Source organism: Gracilinanus agilis, chromosome 5 (genome assembly GCF_016433145.1).
Source record: "Gracilinanus agilis isolate LMUSP501 chromosome 5, AgileGrace, whole genome shotgun sequence".
NCBI classification, from domain to species: domain Eukaryota; kingdom Metazoa; phylum Chordata; class Mammalia; order Didelphimorphia; family Didelphidae; genus Gracilinanus; species Gracilinanus agilis.
This window is the reverse complement of record NC_058134.1, coordinates 283,071,276-283,095,925: the sequence shown is the minus strand read 5'-3', so window position 1 is coordinate 283,095,925 and position 24,650 is coordinate 283,071,276. Positions and strand designations below refer to the sequence as shown.

The 24,650-nt window shown below is 50.2% G+C and overlaps 1 protein-coding gene across 1 annotated transcript; it reads right to left on the bottom strand.

Annotated features, from left to right (window-relative positions):
- Positions 1–2,219: 2,219 nt before the first annotated feature.
- Positions 2,220–15,134, bottom strand: TIMELESS (timeless circadian regulator). Its single transcript, XM_044679974.1, has 28 exons — positions 15,038–15,134; positions 14,774–14,927; positions 14,565–14,679; positions 14,412–14,474; positions 14,165–14,266; positions 13,934–14,089; positions 13,722–13,855; positions 13,537–13,624; positions 13,246–13,422; positions 12,744–12,961; positions 12,497–12,600; positions 12,239–12,408; positions 9,909–10,052; positions 9,659–9,810; positions 9,340–9,437; positions 9,078–9,219; positions 8,772–8,973; positions 8,512–8,657; positions 7,779–7,864; positions 6,334–6,463; positions 6,176–6,258; positions 4,257–4,427; positions 3,560–3,730; positions 3,412–3,480; positions 3,186–3,304; positions 2,933–3,104; positions 2,750–2,854; positions 2,220–2,624 (listed from the first exon to the last, which is right to left on the bottom strand). Exons 1-28 carry the CDS (start codon positions 15,132–15,134, stop codon positions 2,539–2,541), a joined length of 3,654 nt encoding a protein of 1,217 aa, XP_044535909.1. The 3' UTR covers positions 2,220–2,538.
- Positions 15,135–24,650: the final 9,516 nt, after the last annotated feature.

The following is a 24,650-nucleotide window of genomic DNA, read 5'->3' as shown; positions in this document are numbered from 1 at the left end:
TTTCATATGGACAGATCAAACAAGTGCTGTATAAGCCAGAAAGTGTAAAAAATAAGCACTATGGGTGGCAACTTTATCTCTATTATTATTACTGACCTTTCCAAAACCTTTTCAGTAAAGAGTTAAGATCTAAATTTTTTTTCCCCCGCTGACAACTGGATGACATTTATGAATGACATTTGCACCTGAGAGTATCCCTCTACCTCCAGACTTACAATTTTGCAACAGGGTGTGGTGGGCTTGGTTGAAATTTTTATGTTTCAGGCTTTAGGTCAGAATGCTTGTCAGCAAGATTTGATAACACCCTTGAACTATATTTTTCTTAGCTAATGTTTAGAAATCAGATGAAGCAAACTATATTATCTGTGTTATAATCATAAAGGCTAATATTATTATAATCATAGAAGGGGATAGAGGATTTCACTCACAAGACAGACCTTAAGATAGAACAGGTCAGGCCTGGGACCTCAACCCAATAGCCTGGAGCTGACCTAAGCTGCCAGTGCCCCCAGGGTGCTGTGAGAAAAAAATTCCCTGTCCCTTTATATGAGGATTCGATTTTTTTTCTTTAAACCCTTACCTACCGTCTTAGAATCAATACTATGTATTGGCTCCAAGGCAGAAGAGTAGTAAGGGCTAGGTAATGGGGGTTAAGTGACTTGCCCAGGGTCACACAGCTAGGCAGTATCTGAGGTCAGATTTGAACCCAGGACCTCCCATCTCTGGGCCTGGCTCTCAATCCACTGAGCCACCCAGCTGCCCCCTGAGGATTAGATTTTAACGTTAGCATATGTGATGATTTTAGTAGACTTTTAATGAATATTCTAGTGTAAGTATTAAGGTTTTGAATTAAGTAAATAATTGCTTTAGCATAGGCCTTACACCCTTCAAAACTGATTTATCATTCACCCTAACAAGATTCAGGATGTGTGGCTTGGCTCTGGCTCAGGTGCTATCCACCAGCACTCAGTCTTAGCCCAGGCATCACTGCTCCCCCACTTTCCATCAAGTGATTCTTAAGTTATGGTCAAAAGATTTCTTTTACCAATAAGGGGTGCTTCTTAGCTGACCTAACCGATGAATATTGCTTCTGGGTGTCTCTCTTCTTAGAAGGGTACGAGTATTTTCTTGTACTATTTTTGTACTGGTATGAAGGGTGTCTAATTCTTTGAGGTATAAAATAAGGTCTCTCACAGTGCGTGGGGTCCTTCTGGTCTTACTAAAGGCCCGGCTTTGCTGTGGGACTTCCCCCCTCCCCCCAATAAATCTATCTATCTTTATGGCTTGGAGACTTATCATTTGTGTACTTTTTAGAAAAGTTTCACATCAACGCCTCTTTCCCCTCTCCGGGGTCTCCTGGATCCCTTCATTCTGGTTGGCCATTCAAAAACCTTTTATTAGGCAGCTATCACAGCACTAAACTAGGCCTCACTGGACACGGGCTTGAGCCGCTCATCGGAACACTAGGAAGACGGGCTGAAGGCTTTTAGGTGAAGCACTTGCCTCTGTCGCCTCATCCCCATCAAAGGAGAGCTGCATTCCATCCAAAGAAACAAGTAGGCTGCCTTTTCCACCAAGGCTGATGGCCCATGTCTGGAGGGTTTAGGGGATGCTCAGGCAGGACTTCATCAGCTGGGCACAGCGTGATGGCCAATAATTCAGGATATCTTAGCTGACACTGCAGGATACCAGGAGCCTTGGACGAACAAACTGGGGATCGTGGAGGGCAAGAGTCTGGAGATGGGGGTGGAGCCAGGGCGAGCTCCCATGTCCGCTAGGAGATCTGGTCGATGGCGGCGAGTCAGGCTCATGGACACATTGCTTTGGAGGGACACCTGAAGAGGGTGGGTCCTCATCAGAGGGAGCCCGGGCGGGAGGGCCGCCGTCCTAGGTCTTCCTGCCTATTTTTCTGTACTTCCCAGCCCTTACACGAGCTACTGGGAAGACAGAGGCCAAAAGGGGTCAAAAAACGGCGGGACACTCAGAGCCATTTCCCTCTCTGCAGGCTAGACTTTGGCCTCTTAATGGGTGTCCTCAGGGGCACAAAAACATTTGATTTTTCTCTTTCGCTCTGCCCTGCTCGGTCACACTCCCTGCCAATGGCCTCAGGGTCTTTGGACCAAGAACCACTCCCAGAAGCCAGGGCCTGGAAGGGCTCCAACATTGTCCTGGTCACTTCAGTTATGTGGAGGGCCGGCTGAGGGGGAAATGCGCTGAGATTCAAGCCCACAGAGGAAGGGACTATTTGTTGCTTTAATTTCACAACAAAGCACAGAACCAGAAGCACCTGTGAGCCACCCCCCTCCCACGCCAGGCTCCAAAGCTGGGGGATGAGGCAGGGAACCCAGGCCTGGGGCAGGGGCCTGCTCTCCAAGGACCCGGAAACAAAGTCTCCCCCAGGGAGAGCTTCGAGAGGGAAACCCCTGCTGCCCCCTTGGCCAGGCTGCCCCACACGGGGGTCTCCCTGGACCCAAGCCTTGGGGAGTGGCACGGGGGCATCTTTTCAGTCACACCAAAGCCTGCCAGAGGGGCCACTCCTCAGTCATCTTCATCCTCTATCAGAAACCGCCTCCTCTTGGGGATTCTGGGGGCCTCAGGGGAGTCCGGCTCAGAATCCAGGAGATCTGAAGGGAGGGGACATGGTGAGGGACTCCATGGGACCAATGACAGAGAGTGGTCTCACACACGGACACACACAGACACACACACACAGACACAGACAGACACAAAGACATGGAGGCACACATACCTCTGTCCTTGCTTCCATCCATCCCCTGCCCCCCGGCACTGTCCGGTGACAGAGGCTTCTGGGGCCCAGGACTTGATGGCTCCTCGGCCACTACTTCTGAAATGGCTGGGAAAGCATGTGGTAAGGCCTCAGGCTGGCCCTCTGCCCCGCTGCCCATCTCTCCCTCCATCCCAGGCCTGTTACCTGGCAGCCTGGGGTCTCGCTTCCGTTTCCCAGCTGGCAGGAGGGCCTCCAGGGTGGGAGGCGGCTGCTCCTTCCCCAGCTCCTGCTCCATAAGGCCAGCCTGAGCCAAAGAAGCGGCTTCTGTCCGCAGCACTGCGGGGCTCAGCTGGGCTGGAACTCTCCAGAAAGATTCCTAAGTGGTTGGGAAGTCAAGGCCGATGGTCAGCGAGAGGTCGGGAGCGAGTGTGCCCATCCCCCGGGCCAAGGCCCTCACCTGTTCCAAGGCTGGGGGCCGCATCCCTAACTTTCTGAGCAGCCTCTGGAAGGCCGGACTCTCCATCGCGTCCTCGTTCTCCTCTGTCAGAGGCACCAAGGGCACTGGCTGGGTGCAGCCTGGAACAGAGGGGCAGGCCTAGAGGGGGCAGCAGGTACCCCCCCACTCCCCCACCATGTCTCGGGCCCCCGGGGCCTGCTCCCCAGCATTCCCCATACCCACTCACCAGCCTCCTCCCGGTCGTCAGCAATCCGGATCAGGCAGTTCTGGAGCCACAGAAGGGGGGCAGAGAAGTCTGGGGAAGGCAAGGGAAGGTGAGGAGCCTGGGCCCCGGCCAGAAGCCTCTGTCTAAGCCCAGCCAGTGGCTGCCTCACCTTCCTCCTGCAGGATTTGCCTCAGGCTCTGGGGTAGGGGCACTGGGGAGCCCTCAGCTGCTTCTGCCCCTGGGCCTTCTTCATCCTCCTCACTGTCCTCCTCCTCCTCCTCCTGCTGTTCCTCCCCCTCCTCTTCATCCTCCTGGTCAGGGACCTTCAGGGGGTCCTTTCCTGCCGCCTGAAAGGAAGCAGCTACAGCCAGGCTCAGACATGAGAGATCTTGCCCCTCTCTGGACCAGTGATGAGATGAGGGGATAAAAGGTCAACCAGGCCCATTGGGCACGGTGCCCAAGAGAGCTGGGGGATGAGAGCTCTGACCAGGATGGGGCCACCTTCTGGACAAGACATGAGGCTGCTTTGATTCAGTCAGGAGAAAGTTTGAGTCCAGCCTCTCCACCCTCCTCAAGAGTGCAGGACCCGAGCCATCAGTACCCATCTACACTACCATCTGCTCCCCATGGCAGGTGGCCGGAGCAGACCCAGGTGAAGTCCACTGGACACATAGACCACCAATGCCCAAAAGACCTCTTCCCTGTGGACCAGGAGGGACAGAGAATCCCTGGGAGGCTCAGCCTGCCTGGGGCTCCCACCCATACCTTCACCAGCCTGCCTAAGGCCCCCGGCTCCTCTTCTGCTGAGATAAAGCTCATCCCCTGGCATTGGAGGCGCACGGGCTACCCACTAGGTCTCTGCCCACCAGGTGGTACCCAGAGGCCGCTCACGAGCCCGGGACTCACAGGCTTCTTCCTCTGGCGTTTCTTGTACAAGGCCCGGCGTTCTGTCACCAGCCCCAGGGACAGAAGCTTCTCGACCACCCGGGCCCGAGAGCGCTTAGCCGTGATGTTCTTCATGATGTGACCCAAGACATCTGTGGAAGAGGACAATGGAAGCTGAGGGGGACACACGGGGAGAAGGAAGCCACCTTGTCTCCCCTGATGCAGAAATGAGCACTCACTGCCTCCAGGAATCCCTCTAGTCCACATCTACCAAACCTCCTGGACTGTTCCAGATGCACCATCTCCCAGCCTGGAGAAGGCTGGTGCCTGAGATACCCGGTGCCTCGCCTCCACTCCCCTTCCAAGCTTTTGCCCCACTTTTCTCCCTCTGGGCCTGTGCCCCTCCGCCTGACCCTTCTCCTCCTCTGGGCCTGAGGCCCTTGGACCAACGTTTCTCTTCCTCTGGGCCTGGGATCCTCAGCCCGCCTTCTCTGCCTCCAAACTTTGTTGAGCAGAGCCTTGCTGCCCCACCAGCCCGCACTCTGGGCTCCGCCTCCACACTGGCTCTCAGAACATTGATGATCTCCTCTCCTTTCCAGGACATTCTTCAGCCTCTGACGATGGCCCTTCTGCTTCCCGATGGCCTCCTCTTCTTGCTGGTCCTCTGCTTCCTGGTGTTTGTCATGTTCTCATCTGACCCTTTAGCATCTAAAGGAGGCCCCGTTTTCTTCTCTCCTACACTCTCCCCCGTGGTGCTAGGCTTCTGCTACCCCCAAAATGCAGATGCCTTGCAGAACTCCACATCCAACCCAAGTTCTCTCCCAAACTCAGAAAATGGCCCAACAGATCATAGACTGCCTGGCCTGAGGGGACTCATCCCCTTCCTTCAAACCCTCCCTTTCTGATGCCACTTTTTTTGCTACTAAAAATTCGGCATTTTTGCTCATTTCTCACATCCAATTGGTGACAGCACCCATGCCCCAAGATCGTCCCTCTCTGCCACATCTCTCTTCTACTGCCCAAACCTCCACATGAGCCCCCAGTGCACCCTCCTCCTGTAACCATGCTTCCTGATGGGGTAGGGAGGGGAGGAAGTAACTAAAGGCCAGGCGTGGCACTGAGCATTCCGGCAAGCATCATCTCCTTTGATCTCCTTTGATTTGAGGGCAAACTGAGGAAAATAGATTTGTCCAGGCTTCCCCAGTCCTCTCAGGCCCCAAGCCAAGGCATGGAGGGATAGGTCTTCCTGCCTCTAGGCCCAGCACATTATCCATTATATATATGGTCCTATATTGCCTCTCCATTCCAAAAGATTTCTGGTTCTCTATTGCCTAAAAAAGTGAAAAACTGCTTGGCCTGCCATTAGAGGCCCTTCACAATCCAGCACACTCCCACTCCATGGCCTAACCATGTCATGTTTGCCACTAGCCGAAATGTACTGCTCCCTATTCCCCAAACATGGCTCGCAGGAAGTCCCCTGCTTTGTTCAGATACTCTATGTCTGCATGCACTCACTTGTTTTCACTCCTTGGATTCCTACCTCTCCTTTAAAACCCAAAGCAAGAGCCCCCTCCAATGTGAAGACCTTCCTGATCCCTCCTAAGTAACAGGCAGCTGGGACTAGTGGAAGAACACCAATGGGCAGCTAGGTGGCTTGGTGGATGGAGAGCCCGGAGGGCCTGGGTTCGAAGAATCTGGTGTCAGACACTTCCTGGCTGTATGGCCCCGGGCAAATCACTCAACCCCCACTGTCTTGCCTTTGATCTTAGGTTGTGACTAAGACAGAAAGTATGTGTCTAGGGGAAAATAGAGAGATAAACAGAGAGGGGAAGGAGAGACAGACAGCCAGCCACACTGCTTGGTTCCCACACCAGAGACCCCTCCGCAGCGATCCCCTCACCATCTGAATCCTGGAACTCCTCAAAGAGCCGGTGCAGCTCTAACTCCTGATCCTCCGTCCATAAAACCACGTTGATCCCCTTCCTTCTTGGAGAAGAATCATGGTCAGGAGAAAATGAGCACCACAAAAGGAAAGAAAACCCCCAGCCTTCTGAGGACACCTGCCTGGGTCTCTGGAAATCCTTGACGCTGTCGGCCAGTCCAAGTCGAACCAGATGGTGGATGACTTGTTTTCGAGAACGAGTCCTAGTATCCAGGCGGGCCAAGATGGCTTCTATCACATCCTCCCCTGGGGAGACAGGAGTGCAATTGGTGGAGGAAGGCCCTGAAGCTCCTGGACCTCCATCCCAGCCCTTCTGGGCTCTAAGCCTCATCAGGATCCAATACTGCACTGGAGCACAGGCCTGGACAGAACAGAGAGGATGTTCAACCCTTTTCTTTGCCAACTGACGCCCAGGGAGACCAAGTGAGCTCTCAAAGTCAGAGGGTTCAAAGAAGCAGGGCTAGGGTTCAGTGTCCTCATGGCCTTCTATGGCCTTACCCTGACCATTTCTCAGTCTCTTTTGTGGGATCATCATTAATTCCCACTCCTGCCCTGCCCCCATTCTGAATGTAACCAAAGGCTCTGTCCTGGGCCCCCTGACTTATACTTAAAAAAACAACAAATCTTACTTTCTGTCTTAGAAGTGATATTAAGTATAGGATCCAAGGCAGAAAGCTAAGCAATGGGGGTTAAATGCCTTGCCCAGGGTCACACAGTTAGAAAGCGTCTGAGGGCAGATTTGAACCCCGGAGCCTCTGGCCTCCAGGCCTGGCTCTCTATCTGCTGAGCCACCTCACTGCTCCTACAACTACCATTTTTGCTCAGGCCTCAGCTGAACTACTGCAAGAGCTTATTCTTCCCACCTCTAATCCTCGTCCAGTGTCTCCCCACTGATCCATCCTCTACACAGCTGCTGGGGGGGATTTTCCCAAAGCCTAAGTCTAGTTCATCACTTGTTCAATAAACTCCAATAGTTCCCTTTTACCTAGGGCAGTGATGGCAAACCTTTTAGAGGTAGCACGCCACCCCCTGCCAAGACCATGAGCTGTGAAAAAAATGTAGGGCATGGTGGAGAGAGGGAGGGGCACGGCTCTGCCTTTCTAGTAACAAACTGGGTGTGAGCATGTGTGGACACACGTGCCCAGAGAACACACTGTGTGCCATCTTTTGCACCAGTTCCATAGGTCCTAGGGTCAAATACAAATCCTCTGCTTGCTATTTAAAGCTCTTTCCAAGCCTAACCACAAGCTGCCTTTCCAGATTGATTACACATCACTGCCCTTCAATGGTCTGTGCAAGCCAGTGTTCCTTTTGTCCCAAACTTACAAGGCCTTTCCTTCACCCCAGCAGTCAGATCCTTCCCCATCTCTCTGTCTCCACGCCCCCTATGTCTCTGTCTCTGTGTGTCACACACACACACACACACACACACACACACACACACACACACGCAGAGTCTCCTCCATTGCTTCATTTTTGGCCCTGTATCCACAGTGCACCCCAGCATTTAGTCCACTCTTGAAGATGCTGGCTGCTTAATTACCCTGAACTGTCCCTTTACCTTCTATGTCTTTGTGGGCCAGGTATAGCTCCCGTAGCTGCTTCTCCTCCTCTGGATTCCACTTGGGGGCTTTTCGGTTAGAAGACCTAGAAGAGGTTGGAAGGAAAGGAATAGAATTTCTGGCCTTGGGGGAGGTTCTGGGGGTCACGGGGCACAGGCTTTACCCTGCATTTCACTGTGATGCAGTCACATTCTCCAAATACAGCTCCAAATTATATATATATACATATATATCTCCAAATATAATTTTCCAAATTGTCTTCTTTTTTTAAACTCTCACCTTCTATCTTAAAATTAATGCAGTGTATTGTTCCCAAATCAGAAGAGCTGTAAGGGTTAGGCAATGGGAGTTAAGTGACTTGCTCAGGGTCAAACAGCTGGGAAATGTCTGAGGCCAGATTCCAACCCAGGATATCTCCTCTCCAGATCCAGCACTCTAACCACTGAACCATCCTTTCTTCCAAACTATCTTTTTTTAAAAAATTTATTTAAAACTCTTACTTTCTATCTTGGAATCAATACTGTGTATTGGTTCCAAGGCAAAAAGCAATAAGCGCTAGGCAATGTGGGTCAAGTGACTTGCCCAGGGTCACTGGTCTGAGGCCAGATTTGAACCCAGGACCACCCGTCTCTACGCCTGGCTCTCAATCCACTGAGCTCCCCCCTCTTCCAAATCATCTTGAGGTAGGGTGGCAATCCTGCCTCCTCCCCACTCCCCCAGCCCCAGCCTTACTCGGCATCCAGAGAACCGTAGCCCTCCGTCATCTCCCGGGCCACAGCTGTGTTCTTCCAGAACAGAAGCTCCACAAAGGCCTTGCGGTTAACTTCCGTCAGCCCGAAGAATTTGCCCAGTATGTATCTGGCAAAAGTGACTAATTCCTGAAGAGGGGCAGATGGGGCACCTGAAGGAGGGCCCCCAGGATGGCCTCCCAGCCCCCCCCTTCAGATCCTCAGTCTATACCCCAGCCGGCCCCTCATCTACAGTCCCCTCACTCTGTAGGCTCCGGAGGCAGGGTCGCTGAACAGCCTGTTGAAGAGGCAGAAGAGGGAGACATGATAGAGCAAGGCCTCCATCTTGAGATCGTGGGCCAGTCGGTGGAGCATCTTGATGGCGCAGTGGTTGGTGTGGGGGGAATTCTCCCTGTAGTCCTTCAGCAGGAGCACGCAGGCTCTGACCACGTGGGAGCACGCGAACCTGGGGCAGGAGTGTGTGAGAAGTCACCCCCCCCCCACTGGTACCCGCACCCCCCCACCGGTACCCGCACCCCCCAGAGCCAACTCCTCCAAGTCTCCTCTCACCGCTTCAGGTAGTCCAGGAAGCTAAACTCCTTCTCCGAGACCTGGATGGCCTGCAGCTCCTCCTCCTCCTCCTCCTCCTCCTCTTCATGGTCCTCCTCACCTTCTCCTTCCTCCCCACCTCGGTCCTCAGGCTCAGGCTGACCTACCAGCAGAAGAGACGGGAAGCCCCTGGGGCACTTCCCTGACGAACCCCTCCATCCCTGGCCCCAGGAGCCAGCCAGGGAGTGTGGACACGCTCCCCCGGAACCTAGTGGCTACTCACGGGGAAACTGAGCTGAGAAGATGTGTTGCAGCAACTCAACTTCGTCCTCTGCAGAGAGCTCCGGGGAGCCGAAGGCGTCCCCTTCTGGCCACACTTCTCTGGAAAGTGAGAGGGCGGGATTAGTGGGACGGGATCACTCCGGGCAGGAAGAGGGGAAAAGCTGCTCGAAATTCCCAAAAAAGGCGCCCAGCCCAGACTGGAGGGATAGACCCATGGGAGGGAGGGAAAGATAGACCCTTGCCCGCCAGCAGAGACGCCCCGCCCAGCCCAGAGGGCGACTCCACCCCAGAGGCGGGGCTTCCGGAGGCGGGGCTCTGACCTGGCTGCCCGCAGGAGGGTGAGGGCCTCGGGGGCCTGACCAGCCAGGAGGCGGTCTTGGATCCGAGCCATGGCCTCAGTCCGCTGTTCTTCCACGGGCACCTCAGAAGCGGCATCAAAAGGGACCACAGAGTCAGGAGCGAGCTCTGAATTCTAGGGCAGGGCAGGCAGGGTAGGGCAGTGAGAGGAAGCCGGCGGCAGCCTCCTCACCCCCCCCCCCCACCCCGCCCAGGGTCTCAGCAGGCACCCACCTGGGCGCAGTGCCTCAGCTGCTCAGCAAGGGCTTGCCACATGCCCTCTGCTCCCTCTGGGTGCTGGGCAGCACTGCCCTCAGAGGCTGGCGCCCCAGGCAGCGCCTTCTTCTTCGGCTTCTTTTTCCTCCTTCTTCTTTTGTTCTGTAGAGAAGCCCTGCTTTGAGCACAAAGCTGGGGGGGGGGGGGGCGGCGTGCGAGGCTCCCTCCCTTTGCCACGCTTGGGGCTGCCCCCCAACCCCGTGCCAAGGCAGCTCTTCTCCCCCACTAGCCAGTCAGGAACTCACATTAAACTGAGGGAGTGGGCTAGAGAAGGGGAGACCAGGGTTCAAATCTCATCTCGGGCACTCAGCTGGCTGATCCTGGGCTCAGTCTCCTCATTTGTGAAATGGGCATGTCAGGACTTACCTGATGGGGTTGTTGTGAGGAACAAATCCGATCAATTGTGCAAGCCTAAAGCACTATATAAATCCTGTTTATTTACCACCATGATTCAGCATTGTGGATGGAGTCTGAGAGACCCAGGTTTGAGTTCCACCATACTCACTCTGCAAGTCCAATTCCTCAACAGAACCAGAATTTTCTAACTGGAAAAGAATTGCTCCCTTCTAAATTCCTAGTGCGGCCCATATACAATGATCTGTGTTATGTCAAAAAGACTTCTGGTCGGAGGCAGCTGGGTCACTCAGTGAATTGAGAGCCAGGCCTAGAGACAGGAGGTCCTGGGTTCAAATATGACCTCAGACACTTCCCAGCTGTATGACCCTGGGCAAGTCATTTGACTCCCATTGCCCACCCTTACCACTCTTCTGCCTTGGAGCCAAGACACAGTATTGACTCCAAGACAGAAAGTAAGGGTTTAAAAATAAAATTAAAAAAAGAAAAAGACCTCTGGTCAAATCCCATCTTCAGCCCTTAGGGGTTCTCTGTGCTTCAGGGCCTACAAGGAATTGCCAGCCTGGGAGCTCCCTCCTTTGCCTATGAGAATTCTTTCTGGTTCTCCCACTAGATGGCAAGTTCCTTAAGGGCAGAATATATTATTTATTTTGTATCACCCTCAGTGACTATCCTAATGCCTTTAATTCATAGTAGGTCCATAATAGGATCAGAGATTTAGAGATGGAAGGGCCCTCAGTGGTCAACCAGTTCAAGCCCTCTTTTATGGATGAGGAAACAGAGGTAGGGGATGTTATGTGTGGGTGGCCCAAGACCAAATGATCACTAAGTCTCTGAGGAGGATTCCAACCTAGGTCTTCTTATCTAGCAATTCAATCTAAATGTTTGCTAAATTAAGCTAAATCAGACAATTTAAATGTATTTCATTTTTTCCCTCACTATCTTGTTTGGTAAGGCATTTTGAAAATTGTAGACTTTAAGAAATTGTTATTAAAAAGATAAATGATTTATTCAAGATGGCCAAGGGGCTGATGCATCATTGTTTGGAATTAGATTTACCTTCAATTTACCATGTGCCTCACTAGAATAAATATCCATAGATAAAATGCAAAAATGCCCCACCTATGTTATTCTTTTTGGTTTTTTTAACCCTGACCTTTTGCCCCAGAATCAATACTGTTTATTGGTTCCAAGGCAGAAGAGTGGTAAGGGCTAGGCAATGGGTTAAGTGACTTACCCAGGATTACCCAGCTAGGAAGGGTCTAAGGCCAAATTTGAACCCAGGACCTCCCCATCTCTAGGTCTGGATCTCAATTCCCTGAAGCACCTAGTTGCTCCTTTGACTATACTTTTGTTACAAGAGAGGATAGTAGAGTAGAGCATAGTGACAACTTTCCCCCAAAAAAAGAGAGGGAAAAAAAATATCAATGAAACACTAAAAAAACAGAGACCCAAGGAGGGTTCACCAACAAGCAGGGGCCATGAATGTCAGGCCTCCCGTTCAATTTATAACATATTTTTAAAAATAAGCTACATGTGGGGGCAGCTAGGTGGTTCAGTGTATTGAGAAACAGGCCTAGAGACAGGAGGTCCTGGGTTCAAATCTAGCCTCAGACACTTCCTAGCTGTGTGACCCTGGGCAAGACACTTAACCCCCATTGCCTAACCCTTACTACTCCTCTGCCTTGTAACCAATATACAGTATTGATTCTAAGACAGCAGGTAAGGGTTTAGAAAAAACTTTTTATAAGTAAGCTACATGTGGTAGATTTGTGGTTTACTGTACGATCCCTATTTTTCTAGTTTCCTTTGTATATAGAAATGTTCACGTTGATGATTTTCTAGCTCATAATTTTAAAACTTTTTTGAAAAAAAAAAAAATGAAAAAGGAGGCTCTCCTCCCAGCAAGCCATGAGCCTCCTGACCCCCAGTACCTGCACCATCAGGTTCCCTCGGTTCCGGCAGAAACGCTCCAGCATCTTCAGGAAGAGGTGGGTCGTCTCCACCAGGTCGCGGAGATAGGAGCGGGGCTGGCGAGTCTCATCGAATTTCCGAAAGAGGGTCAGGAAGAGTTCTCTGTACTCCATCACGTAGAAGACGTTGTCTGGAAGGAAGCAAAAGGGCTGGAAAGCCTAGGCGGAGCAGCAAGAGACAGGGGGGAGCCCCAGGAAAGAAGGGGGGAGGAGGCTTACTCTTGAGGATCCGGCTGCTCTCCCTCACAGCCTCGTCTGCCGATGCGTCCATCCTGTTCACTGTGGCCAGCAGCTCCTGGTAGGCCCTGAGGGCGAGGTGCATTCTGGAGATGAGAAGGACCAGAATGAGAAGACGAAGACGTGGCAAGCAGGTGACCCCAGCAGCTTCTGGGCTGACCGGGACCCCAGGCCAGGACAAACACACGGCTGGAGTCCGGGGCCTCGGTGACCAGAAGGAAATGCTCACCGGCGACCCCACGAGACCGCCTCCTTCCGATCAGTCAGCATCATCTCGTAGTAGTTGGTAAGGTTCTGTTCGATAAAGTGGAAGGTGCGGACGCTGAGAGTCTCGGAGACCAGGCCGGGCCGGAAGTTGGAGGCTCGATTGAAGGCCATGAAGAAGGCCAGGGCCCACAGGTAGTAGGTTTCGTCGTGCTGCTGCGCCTTCTCCCGGAGTAGGTGGTCCTGATGCCAGGGAGGGGACACCCCATCACAAGAAAGCCTTGGGTGCCCCCTTGGCCTGTCTCTTGCCCAGACTCCTGCAGGTCCCAGGGAGCCCCTGGGCCTCCTCCCACCTCGTCTCTCTCACTGATGTCCTCTCGTCTCCCACCACCCATACCCCAATGTCGGCGACTCCCTTGCCCCTACAGCGGGCTCCCCAGAGCTCCTGAGAGCATCCCTTTCCCAGCCTCTGCCACAGCCTCTCTTTAGCCATTTCCCCGTGCTCTGAGTCTCTTCCCACAGCTCACCTTGACCAGGCCCATGAGGCGGTTGTAGCAGTTCTCCAGGAACTCGGAGCAGAAGTCACGGAGGAAAAGCCGTACATTGAGGGCCGAGCGGCGCTGGACAGAGGACTCTGGAGCAGGCTGCCGGCGCCGGGGCACATAACGAGCGTCCTTCCCCAAGTCTGGGCTGTATGTCTGAAACTAGAGAGGGGGTCACAAGCCACGGCCCCGGGGCCTTCCGTGTGCCAGCAGAGGCGACCGTCCGGCCCCTCCGGCCCCCCAGCCCTCAGCCCTCCTGCTCCAGGCCCCACTCACGCGGGGCAGGCTCTTGTGGAAGACCACATCCCTGTCTCCGATGGACTTCAGCCCCTGGACCACGTAGGAGCCGCCGAAGCGAGAGTGCCTGCAGAAGCGCACCGGTCAGGGCGGCTCTCCCCGAGCCCTCCCCGGCACGAGTCTGTGTCCCTGGGCCGAGCCCCGTGCCCAAAGGGCCGGCTCACCTGCTGCTCCGCTGAAGGGCCCGGCTCTTCTTCTCCGCTGTCTCCCTCTGCCGGAGCACTTCCAGCTCCACCGTGTCAGCGCCCTGCTCCCGGGCCGAGCGTGCCTGGCCCGCGGCTGCCAAGTGCTCAGGGTTCTGGGGAAGTCACAGGTGAGTTGGCGGGGCCCCAGGCTGGGGGTGGCGGGGCCCCAGGGGCTGGGGTGCACGCCTCACCTGGTCCCGGAACACGAGGGAGACGATCTCTAGCACGTGGAGGCTCCACTGCTGTTCGGCCGCAGAGCTGGCCAAGAAGAGCAGCAGGTCGTCGAGGCCGCTGAGGTGCAGGGCCCAGAGCAGCCGGTCGTGGATGCTGGCTTCGTCATCAACGTGCTGGGCAGGAGGAGACCGGCGGGGTCAGGGGGGTCCTTTGGGGCCCTGCCTTCCTCCCCTCCCCCTTGCACTCACCTTTTCCTGGCTGGGGTCAGCGGGGACGTGCAGAACGTTTCTGACCAGCAGGAGGATGCGCTCAATGAGCAGGTTGTCTTCTTCCTGACGCTCCTCCCAGCCCTGAAAGCGCACAAGGGGGTGGGGGTGGGCGGGAGAGCGACGAGGCCCTGGCGGGGGGTCTGTCCCCAAACCTTGCCTTCCCGTGCTCTGCCGCCGCCCAGAGGGGAGCCAGAGAGGCGGGAGAGGGTCCCCAGGCCTCGCTTACCAGCTGCAGCAGCGTGTAGAGCGTCTCGCTGAGGACCCCGAAGGTCTTCTCGTTGGCGAAGGCCTAGGGCAAAGGGGAGGCGGCACGAGCGTGAGCCCCCGCAGACCCTCTCTCCGGCCCCCACTCCGCACGCGCACCCCGAGAGAGCCTCACTTCTTTGTAGGACTGCAGGTAACCCAACACTTGGAGGAAATGGTGCCGGAAGCTGGGATCCTGGGGCACTTTACCGAAGCAGAGCAGGGCCGGCTGGGTCAAGTTCACCATCAGCCTGAGGAGGGAAGGGAGAGAAGGTGGAGGAAGCTCCCTGGAGAGCTGGGCCGGGGCTGGGCCTGTGCGCAGTGTCCCTGGGCAGGCCCACAAACCTGACTACGGCATCAAAGAGCGGCTTGTCCTGGCGGTGCTGGACCAGGATGGGCAGGAGGTCCCCTTGGAGGATCTGGGCCGCCCCGAGCTGCCGGCGCACATCTTGCGTCTCATCCTCGTGCTTCAGGTAGCGGATCAGATCCTTCACGCTCTCTGCGGGGGAGAAGAGACGTGTCCCTGGGCTGGGGGCAGCACGGGGGCTGCGGAAGCCGCCGCCTGCCCCGCTGGGAGAAGCGGGAGTCGGGCGCCCTTGGGGTGCTCACCCAAGCAGTCTGGCTCTCTGTGGTAAACGTCCCCTTCCAGGTATCCGAGGGCGCTGCATGTGGCGAGAAGCTCGCAGTTCATCATGTCCAAGCCCATAAATGGCTGCTCAGCCAGCAGGGAAGGGAGGCCAGGAGGCAGAGAATGGGCCAGAGGCAGGATCTTGGTGAGAGCCGGCCTTGGCCCAGGGCCTCTCTGCGGCCCTAAGAGGAAGAGGAAGATATTACTGGGTGGGGGTGGGGTGGCTTGTTTTCTCAGGGTTAAGTAGCACACGTGTGGTCATCCCTGGCTCAGAGACTGGCTAATAAAAGCCTGAAGCTAGGATCCTGGGGCACTTTACTGAAGCAGAGCAGGGCCAGCTGGGTCAAGTTCACCATCAGCCTGAGGAGGGAAGGGAGGGAAGGTGGAGGAAGCTCCATGGAGAGCTGGGCTGGGGCTGGGCCTGTGCGCAGTGTCCCTGGGCAGGCCCGCAAACCTGACTACGGCGTCAAAGAGCGGCTTGTCCTGGCGGTGCTGAATCCCCATCGCGATCCTTGAGGGGCTTCAGCTCAGGCCCCAGGATGCCTGGGCCTAGGCCTTCAGTGAGGCCCCACAACTCACCAGGAGAAACCCCCGCACGGCCCCGGGAGAGGCCCTGACACCAATTTTGTACGTCCCAGAGGGTTTCCTTTTCCCAGAAGGATTGCAGGTTCTCTAGCACACCTAGAAGATCCACCCATCCACCTCACAGCCCGCTTTGCCTTAGGGCAGGGGGCGAACACCACACAGGAGGGCCCTCGGGTCCCACTTTGAAAAGTCAAAGCCCATGCGGGCCCTTTTCTTCCAGTTCCAGGCCCTTGGGCATGTCCCTTGCAGGAACACCCCCAGAGGGGCACCAGAGCCCGCAGGCACAGGGGACATTCTGGGGAGCACCCCCAGGCACTACCACTCAAGCAGCGGGCTCCAATGATCTCGGCCGTTATATAACTGGGCTACTTTCCCCCAACCCTAACCTACTCTGGGGCTCTGCCAAGGAGGTCACCTGCCCAATACCTGGCCAGGATTGGGGCCTCCACTTTCCTGACCCTCCTCTCCCAAGTGTCCACCCCCGATGGCCCAGGCAGGGGTCCCAGCAGGGATCAGAGCTCCCTAGCAGGGGTGCCCCCGCAAGCAGCTTAAACAAGACCGGGGTACTGACGTGGGGAACAAGTGTTTATCACGCCCATCTGGGCCGGGCAAAGACGATCTCATCTGATCCCCAAAATGCCCCTGGGATCCTGGGATGCAGGGTCTCCGGTTAACAGTTGGAGAAACTGAGGCAGCCAGTGGCAGAGCAACTTGCTGGCTCGCAGTGAGTGAAGTTGTGCTTCAGAGCCCCTGCAGAGTCACAGGATGAGGTCAGAAGCCAGGGAGGCCCAGAACCGTCTTTGCCCTCCCTCGTCTACAGGCTTCTATTTAACCTTTTCAGTGGCTCGCTGACACAACAGGCCCACCCCGGTCAGACACCTAGTTCCAGTATGGGGGGATCCAAAGACACCGAGCCTGGAGCCTCGGCAAGCCTCCACGCCCCATTGGGAGCCATAGCCACAGATGTCCTGTGTGGGGCGTTGTGGGAGCAGCAGGAAGTCAGGCGTGAGGCTGGCTCCTCCCATCTTCCTATCCAGACCCCAGAAGGAGAGGCTGGGGGAGAAATGGAGCTGGAGGCCCCTCTGAGCCCCAGGACTGGGGGTCTGGATGCTGGGGCTCAAGAACTGCTTTGCTTGAGGACTGGCAAACCAGTTCCCAGGCCTTGGGGTTCTCCTCCACACAATGGGGACAATACTGTCGGTGTTCTCCCCTCATGGTTCCCTAACACTGAATGCTGGGACGGAAATGTGGGCTGTGACCTTTCCAGCCTTCTTTGGGGAAAAGGAATGCTTCCCATTAGATCACCCCCTGCAGGATAATAGAGAGCACGCTGGGAGGCAGGGAGATGCCATGGGGATGGGAGCTCTTTGTCACCAAGACCTGGGAGCAGCCATCTATTAGAGAAGGACTTATCTGACTCAGTTGCCTCGGCTATAAAATGTACTAGCACCTCCCTCCTAGATGGCTGTGAAGGTCAAATGAGATCATGCCCGGCACAGAGTACATGCTATTTATTTATTTATTTGTTTGTTTGTTTTTTATTTTAAACCCTTAACTTCTGTGTATTGGCTCCTAGGTGGAAGAGTGGTAAGGGTAGGCAATGGGGGTCAAGTGACTTGCCCAGGGTCACACGGCTGGAAAGTGTCTGAGGCCAGATTTGAACCTAAGACCTCTCATTTCTAGGCCTGGCTCTCAATCCACTGAGCTACCCAGCTGCCCCCAGTACATGCTATTTAAATACTAGCTACTGTTATTAATTTAGGACAGGCTCTTTTTGGAGGAGGTAAAGCAGCTTAATTTTTAAATTTTTAATATTTTATTTTCCCCAATTAAATGTAAAAACAACTTAAAAAAAAACCCTTCACCTTCCATCTTGGAATCAATATTAATATTGGTTCCAAGGAAGAAGAGAGGGGCAAGGGCAGGGCAAGGGAGGTAAAGTGACTTGCCCAGGGTCACCAGGCTGGGAAATGTCTGAGGTCACATTTGAACCCGGGACTGGGATCTCATCTCCAGGCCTGACTCTCTATCCACAAACTTACATTGATTCACTGAATGGCTCACAGATCTAAAGAAAGGGAAGAGAAAGAAAGAAGAGAACAGACACTTCTGGAGCACCAACTAGGTGCCAGGCGCTTCTTAAAAATAAGAACCATCAGAGGGTGGAAAGGTATCGGCCTCTGTGATAATGAGATTAAATCTACCTTGCCCATTCTCAAATCTAATCACCAAGAGTGTAAACAACTCCACTTAACTCACAAATTGGGAGGTCTGTAACCCACATGTACTAGAGTAAGTGAGGAATCAGAATTTACTGACTGCCTCCTGGGCACTCCTCTGTTGTGATTGGACATGTAAACTAGGAGAAAGGCACAGGAAGTGACACAAAAGAAGCTCCTTTAAAAGAGAGTTCAGTGAGTTCAGCTCCACTCTTCTTGTTCATGTCTTGGACGTGAAGGACTTTTTCTTATTTGTGACTTGGATTTGGAGGAGTGCTGGACCTGAGACCCTGAGACCTTGGTGAGATTGTTCTTAAATCTTTCCTTTGGAATTTCATGTGGTAAGTGTAAAGACTAAAGCTTTCTGAACTTCTCTTAAGGAACTTCCTTTTCAAAAGAGACTCTGTGACTGAAGCCTTTGCTTCATTCACCTCCAGCCCTCAGGCTCTCCGGCCTTGGGCCTTGCTCCACTGAGGACTAATTAGATCTGCCTAGGTTAAACTAGGGGACCAGAGCAAATTACCTGGTGTGTTAGGTTACTTATTCTATCTTGTCCTCCTGATTTTCTCTTCTTCTCATTTGTAAATAAACTTCCATAAAGGTCATTTTGACTTGAGGTTATTCTTTAATTGGGGATTGATAATTCTTCAATTCCCTGGCGACCAAACCTTTTAATATCTACCTAACCAAAACCCCTTTATACCCCTTATACCTCATCAAAGTGATGCTATAGAGCATCACAGACCCCTCCCCCACCAACAAAAATCCACGGTGAAATAATTTTTCAGCCCAAAATAAGGTAGAACGCAGGCTGGAGGGATCTAGTACACCCTGGTGGGAGGTTGGATGGTGGCTCATAAGAAGATTCTGGGGGGTCTCTCTGGGTGCTCTTGTCCCACTGTGGGAAGTGTCTAAGGTCACATTTGAACCCAGGACTGGGATCTCATCTCCAGGCCTGACTCTCTAGCCACAAACTTACATTGATTCACTGAACGGCTCACAGATCTAGAGAAAGGGAAGAGAAAGAGACAAGAGAACAGACACTTCTGGAGCACCAACTAGGTGCCAGGTGCTTCTTAAAAATAAGAACCATCAGAGGGTGGACAGGCAGATCCCCTGAGCAAGCTCTGAAGGCAGCTGCACAAAGAGCCTGAAGCTTGGCACATGGCTCCTTTCACGACAGGTACACAGCCCAATAACAGTTTTTTAAACCAAAAGAAATGAAAAAGGCTGGAAAATGAGCAAAAAACAAAGAAATTCAAAATAGAAGGCTATTTTGGTGACAGGGTTGCCTCAAACTCAGAAGACAACCAAGTCAATACTGCCACATCCAAAGCCACTAAGAAAAAGTCATTGCTCTCAGGCCCAAAAAGAATGAATGGAATTGCTCAAAAAGGATTTTAAAAATCAAATTAGAGAGGTAGAAAAAAACTGAGAAAAGGAGAGTGATATAGGAAAATTGTGAAAAAAAAGAATTAGCAGCTTGGGACAGGAGGCATAAAAAAAATACTAAAGAAATTAACAATGTAGGGGGCAGCTGGGTGGCTCAGTGGATTGAGAGCCAGACCTAAAGACAGGTCATGGGCTCAAACCTGGCCTCAGACACTTCCTAGCTATATGACCCTGGGCAAGTCATTTAACTCCCATTGCCTAGCCCTTACCACTCTTCTTCCTTGGAACCAATACACAGTATTGATTCTAAGATGGAAAGTAAGGGTTTTTGAAAAAAAGAAAGAAATTATTGACTTAAAAAACTGAATAAGTCAATTGGGAAAAGAGGCACAAAAATCCAAAGAAGAATTTCTTAAAAAGCAGAGTTGGCCAAATGAAAAAAGGTCTATAAAAATGTATCAAAGAGAAAAACTTATTGAAAAATAGAATTGGCTCTTTGGAAAAAGAGATACAAAATTCACTGAGGAAAAGAACTCTTTACAAAGTAGAATTGGCCAAATGGAAAAGGAGGTACAAAAGCACACTCATGAAAATCATGCCTTAAAAATTAGAATTGGGCAAGTGGAAGCTTGTCTCCATAAGACATCAAAAAACAATCAAAGTGAAAAGAATGAAAAAATGGAATTAAATGTGAAACATCCCATGAGAAAAACAACTGACCTGGAAAATAAATCTAGGAGATAATTTAAGAATTATTAGATTATAGTCATCCCTCACTATATTGCAATTCAGTTGTCACGGCTCCACTGTATCATGAGTTTAAAAAAATCTAATTCTCTATTGTGGAGTTTTCACTAGATTGTGGGATTTTGAGGGTGAATACTGTACACAATGGAAATATAGCACTGCCACTACTACTGGCACACGTGAGATTGCCATGAGATTGTACACGGCACACTGCTGCCTGATGGAATGAAAGGAGACCAACCACAGCACTGTGTTCTGTATCTTGGGCAATGATCAGCTAAGTGACTGTAGCATTGGTCTGTTTGCTCTCCTACACTGTGCCCATACATTCAGCATCTCTCCTTGTCCACTTCACATTGACAGACATCTGATTGCTGCGCATAGTGTTCCTCTGCAGTGTTGTGTTTTTGTGAAGTTTTTGTAAAAGTTTGAATTTATTTCAAGCCCTGTGCCACCCAAACATTCTGTGCCTTCTAAGGCTTCTGGCAGTGAACCCAAGAGCCAGAGAAAAATGCTTCCATCATAGAACAATAAAATAAATATATTATAAAATATAAAATTAATATATGATAACTTTAAAAATATTATGGGTTTTATAAGATTTATTAGTAATCTCTAGAAAATAAAGCCATGTGCCATGCTAACTTAAGCTATTCAAGCAGCCCACTATTCCCTGACACCACCATATTGCCAAAGGGAGGAAAGAGAAAGAGGAATGCCAGCCCCTCAATTTTATCCCCCTATGTCAGTGCATGATGACAGGAAGCCAGTGGGCTCATGGGAAATGTAGTTCAAAGACCCCAAAATTTTCAATAACACATTCGCTGGACATTACAAATTTTGTCTAGTCATAATGGATCAACTGACCAGATGGCTGGAAGTATTTCCCACTGCCTGAGCCATAGTAGCTTTTGTTGCCAAGGTGCTTTTGAAAGAAATCATTCCTGTTTTGGCCTGCCTGCACGTATTGATTCAGACAGGGGAAGTCACTTTACCCATTCAGTTTTATCTCAAATATATTCTTGTTTGGGGTTCACAGCTGTGGCTGTTCAGACATATGTTAGAGGCCAGCCTTCCCTGAGCCACATCCTAGTCAAGTACCAAAGGTTGGCTATCATCCTGGCTCCCCCTATCCCTGAGAGTAAAGGTGAAATCAGATCAGGGAATGGCATTTCCCTTTCTCACAAAAATCTAGTCCTTTTTTTCTCTCTTATAATGTGGCAAACTTTCTGCAGTCCTGGCTACTGAATGGGTAATTGCAAAATTACATAAAACACGTCAACTGGGCCTTGATTCAAGGACCTGTTATAAGTTTATTTTTCCACAATTTTGCACATAAGACTTTGACATTTTATATTTTATCCACAAGTTATTTTTTTCTCTTTTATTTGGATTTTTGGATGTTTTTGAATTTCTTTTGCCAATTGATTCATACACTCCCATAACTTAACCATGTATCCTTAGCTGATCTGGGTGTTTGTCACTATCCTCCTCAAGGGGGAATGTGTTATTATTCTCCTCAGGGGGATATGTATTATTATCCTATAATGTAAAGTTTAAATTCTTTTGAGAGTAATTTCAGGATAAGAAACTTGCTACCTCCCCAAATCCAGAATGTGAACTGTTTAGAGAAGGCACCATGAAAATGCCTGCAGAGACCCTACACTACATCAAGAAGATCCAGAATGAACGTTGGGGTGCAGTTGATTGAACTGTGGATGGTTGGATACACTTGTTTTGAATGTACACTCTTATGCCAAAGGGGACTCTCCCCTAATTGGCTTTTTTGTTAATGCACCTAGCAATCATTAGATCATTGGTTTTGTCCTCTTTTCTTTTTATCCCCAAATTACTGTAATTTAAAAGTTGGTTATGTTTACAAGATCCTTTGGAGAAACCAATCTTCCTTGGCTCTCAGGGAGGAATGAATGTGTTATTGGAAATTTTGGGGTCTTTGAACTACATTCCCCATGAGCCCACTGGCTTCCTGTCATTATGCACTGATGTAGATAGGGAGATAAAATTGAGGGGTTAGTGTTCCTCTTTCTCTTTCCTTGCCATGGCAGCATGGTGGCAGCAGGAACAGCGGGCTGCCTGAACAACCTAAGCTAGCCTGGCATATCGCTTTATTTTCTAGAGATTACCAATAAATCTTATAAAAACCATAATATTTTTAAAGTTATTATATATTAATTTTATTTTTTACAATATCAGCCACTACTTCGCAGATTTTCACCTATTGTGGAGGTCTCTGGAAAGTAACTCCCATGACAAGTGAAAGATCACTGTACTTGAAAGCCATAATCAAAAAAAGAGCTCCGACATCATCTTTCAAGAAATCACCAAGGAAAACAGGATTGATATTCTAGAACCAGAGGACAAAAAAGAAATGAAAGAATATACTCATCTCCTCCTGAAAGAGATGCCCAAAGGATACCTCCCAAATTCCCAAACTCCCAGGCCAAGGAGAAAATATTGCAAGCAGCCAGAAATATAATGGAGTCACAGTCAGGATAAGACAAAACTTAGCATTTTCTACATTAAAGGATCAGAGGGTTTGGAACATGATATTCCAGAAGACAAAGGAGCTAGGACTTCAACCAAGAATCATTTATCCAGCAAAACTGAGCATAGTCCTTCAGGGAAAAAAATGGGCATTCAAAAAAATAGAGGACTTTCAAACACCCTGATGAAAAGGCCAGAGCTGTGACTCTCAAATACAAAATTCAAGAGAAGCACAAAAAGGTAAACAAGAGAGAGAAAGCAAAAGACATTCAATAAGTTTAAATTGTATACATCCCTCTATGGGAAAATGATTCTCATAATGCCAAAGAACTTTGTCATTATTAGGGCAAGGTGTGAGTTGAATAAAAAATTAAATTAATGCATGTCAGCTCCAGGAGGGGAAAGGGAAGAGGGGAGGGAGAGAACATGAATCATGTAACCTTGGAAAAACACTTAAAAATAAAATAAAAATTAATTAAATTAAGGCATAAGAAAGAGGAATACGTTGGGAAGAGGAAAGGAAAAATAGAATGGGATAAACTATTGCACATAAAAGAGGCATGAAAGATCCTTTACAGTAGAGGGGAAGATGGGGAAAGTGAGAACTAAACCTTATTCTCATTGGGATTGGCTCAATGAGGAAAGAACATATACAATCTCTCTTGCCCATCATACATAGTAACAGCAATATTGTCCAATGATCAGCTGTGAAAATTTGGCTCCTTTCAGCAATGCAATGATCTGGGACAATTCTGAAGGAAGGAGAATGCTAGCCACCCCCAGAGGAAGAACTGTTGGAGTCGTCTTTCACATCGGTGTATTTACGGTTCTATTTTGGGATTTTGATTTTGTATGAGTGTGTCCAACAACAATGACCAATATGGAGGTGTGTTTTGTGTGATAATACATGTAGGACCCAGATCAAATTGCTCACCATCTCTGAGTGGGAGGAGGGAAAGAAGGGTGGGAGATGGTTTGGATCTTATAATTTTGGAAAACATATTTTGAAAATTATTATTACATGTAATTGGGAAAATAAAATATCTTTGAATAAAAAGAAAAAAATCTTTTTTACCCTACAGGAAAATAAGAAGAGTGGAGGGGATTGAAAAGGGAGGTGGGATTGATTGAAAAGAGGGCAAATTGGGGGAAGTGGAGGTCAGACACTAAACGGGGAAATAGAATGGAAGAGTAATACATGATCATCATAAATAGTGCAAAAATTTCTTACAAGTCTCTCAATTTAGAGAAATGCAAGTTAAAACAACTCTGAAGTACTACCTCATACCTCTCAGATGTGCTATTATGACAGAAAAGGAAAATGACAAAACTTGGAGGGGATGTAGGAAAGCTGGGAGAGGAATGCATTGTTGGAGCAGTTGGGAACTGATTCAATCATTTAGGAGAGTAATTTGGACCTACGCTCAAAGGGCTATAAAATAGTATGTGCTCTTTGTCCCAGCAGTCCCATTACTAGGTTTGTATCCCAGAGAGAGAGAGAGAGAGAGAGAGACCGACCTATTGGTATAAAAATTTTTAAAGTAGCTCTTTCTAGCAGGGCAAAGATTTGGAAAGTCAGGGGATAGCCACCATTTGGGGAATGGCTAAGTTACAGTATATGATTGAAATGAAAATCTGTGCTGTAAGAAACGATGAGCAGAAAACCCTGGAAAGACTTATACAAAAATTGAAGCAGAATGAAATGAGCAGAACCAGGAGAACATCATACAGTGAAAGGAATACTGTACGATGAACAATTGTGAATACCTTAGCAATTCTCAGCAATACAATGATCCAAAACTATCCCAAAGAATTCATGATGAAAAATGCTATCTGCTTCCAGAGAAAAAGAACTGAGTCTCTAGAACAAAGCAAACGTTTTTTCACTTTCTTAATTTTTTTTTGTTTGAATTTCCTTCCACAAAAGGATTAATATGGGAAAATGGTTTACATGACCACATATGTAAAATCTATGAGATTGCTTGAGGAGAGAATTTGAGATTCAATATTCTTTTAAAAGTTTTTTCTTTTATTTTATTCCAATAACAAATCTATACATAAGTTTTCCAAGGTTACATGATTTATGTTGTCTCCCCTCTTCCACAGTTGATAAGCAATTCCATTGGGTTTTATATGTATGTATTAT

What these genes read in the sequence shown, in the direction of transcription:
- TIMELESS (XM_044679974.1), bottom strand. Translation starts at nt 15,134, where the DNA reads ATGGGCTTGGACATGATGAACTGCGAGCTTCTCGCCACATGCAGCGCC. An exon ending in ACCTGCAGTCCTACAAAGAA is followed by an intron (nt 14,475 to 14,564) that starts GTGAGGCTCTCT and finishes CCTTTGCCCTAG; the next exon opens with GCCTTCGCCAACGAGAAGAC. An exon ending in GCCTCATGGGCCTGGTCAAG is followed by an intron (nt 12,962 to 13,245) that starts GTGAGCTGTGGG and finishes CCCTGGCATCAG; the next exon opens with GACCACCTACTCCGGGAGAA.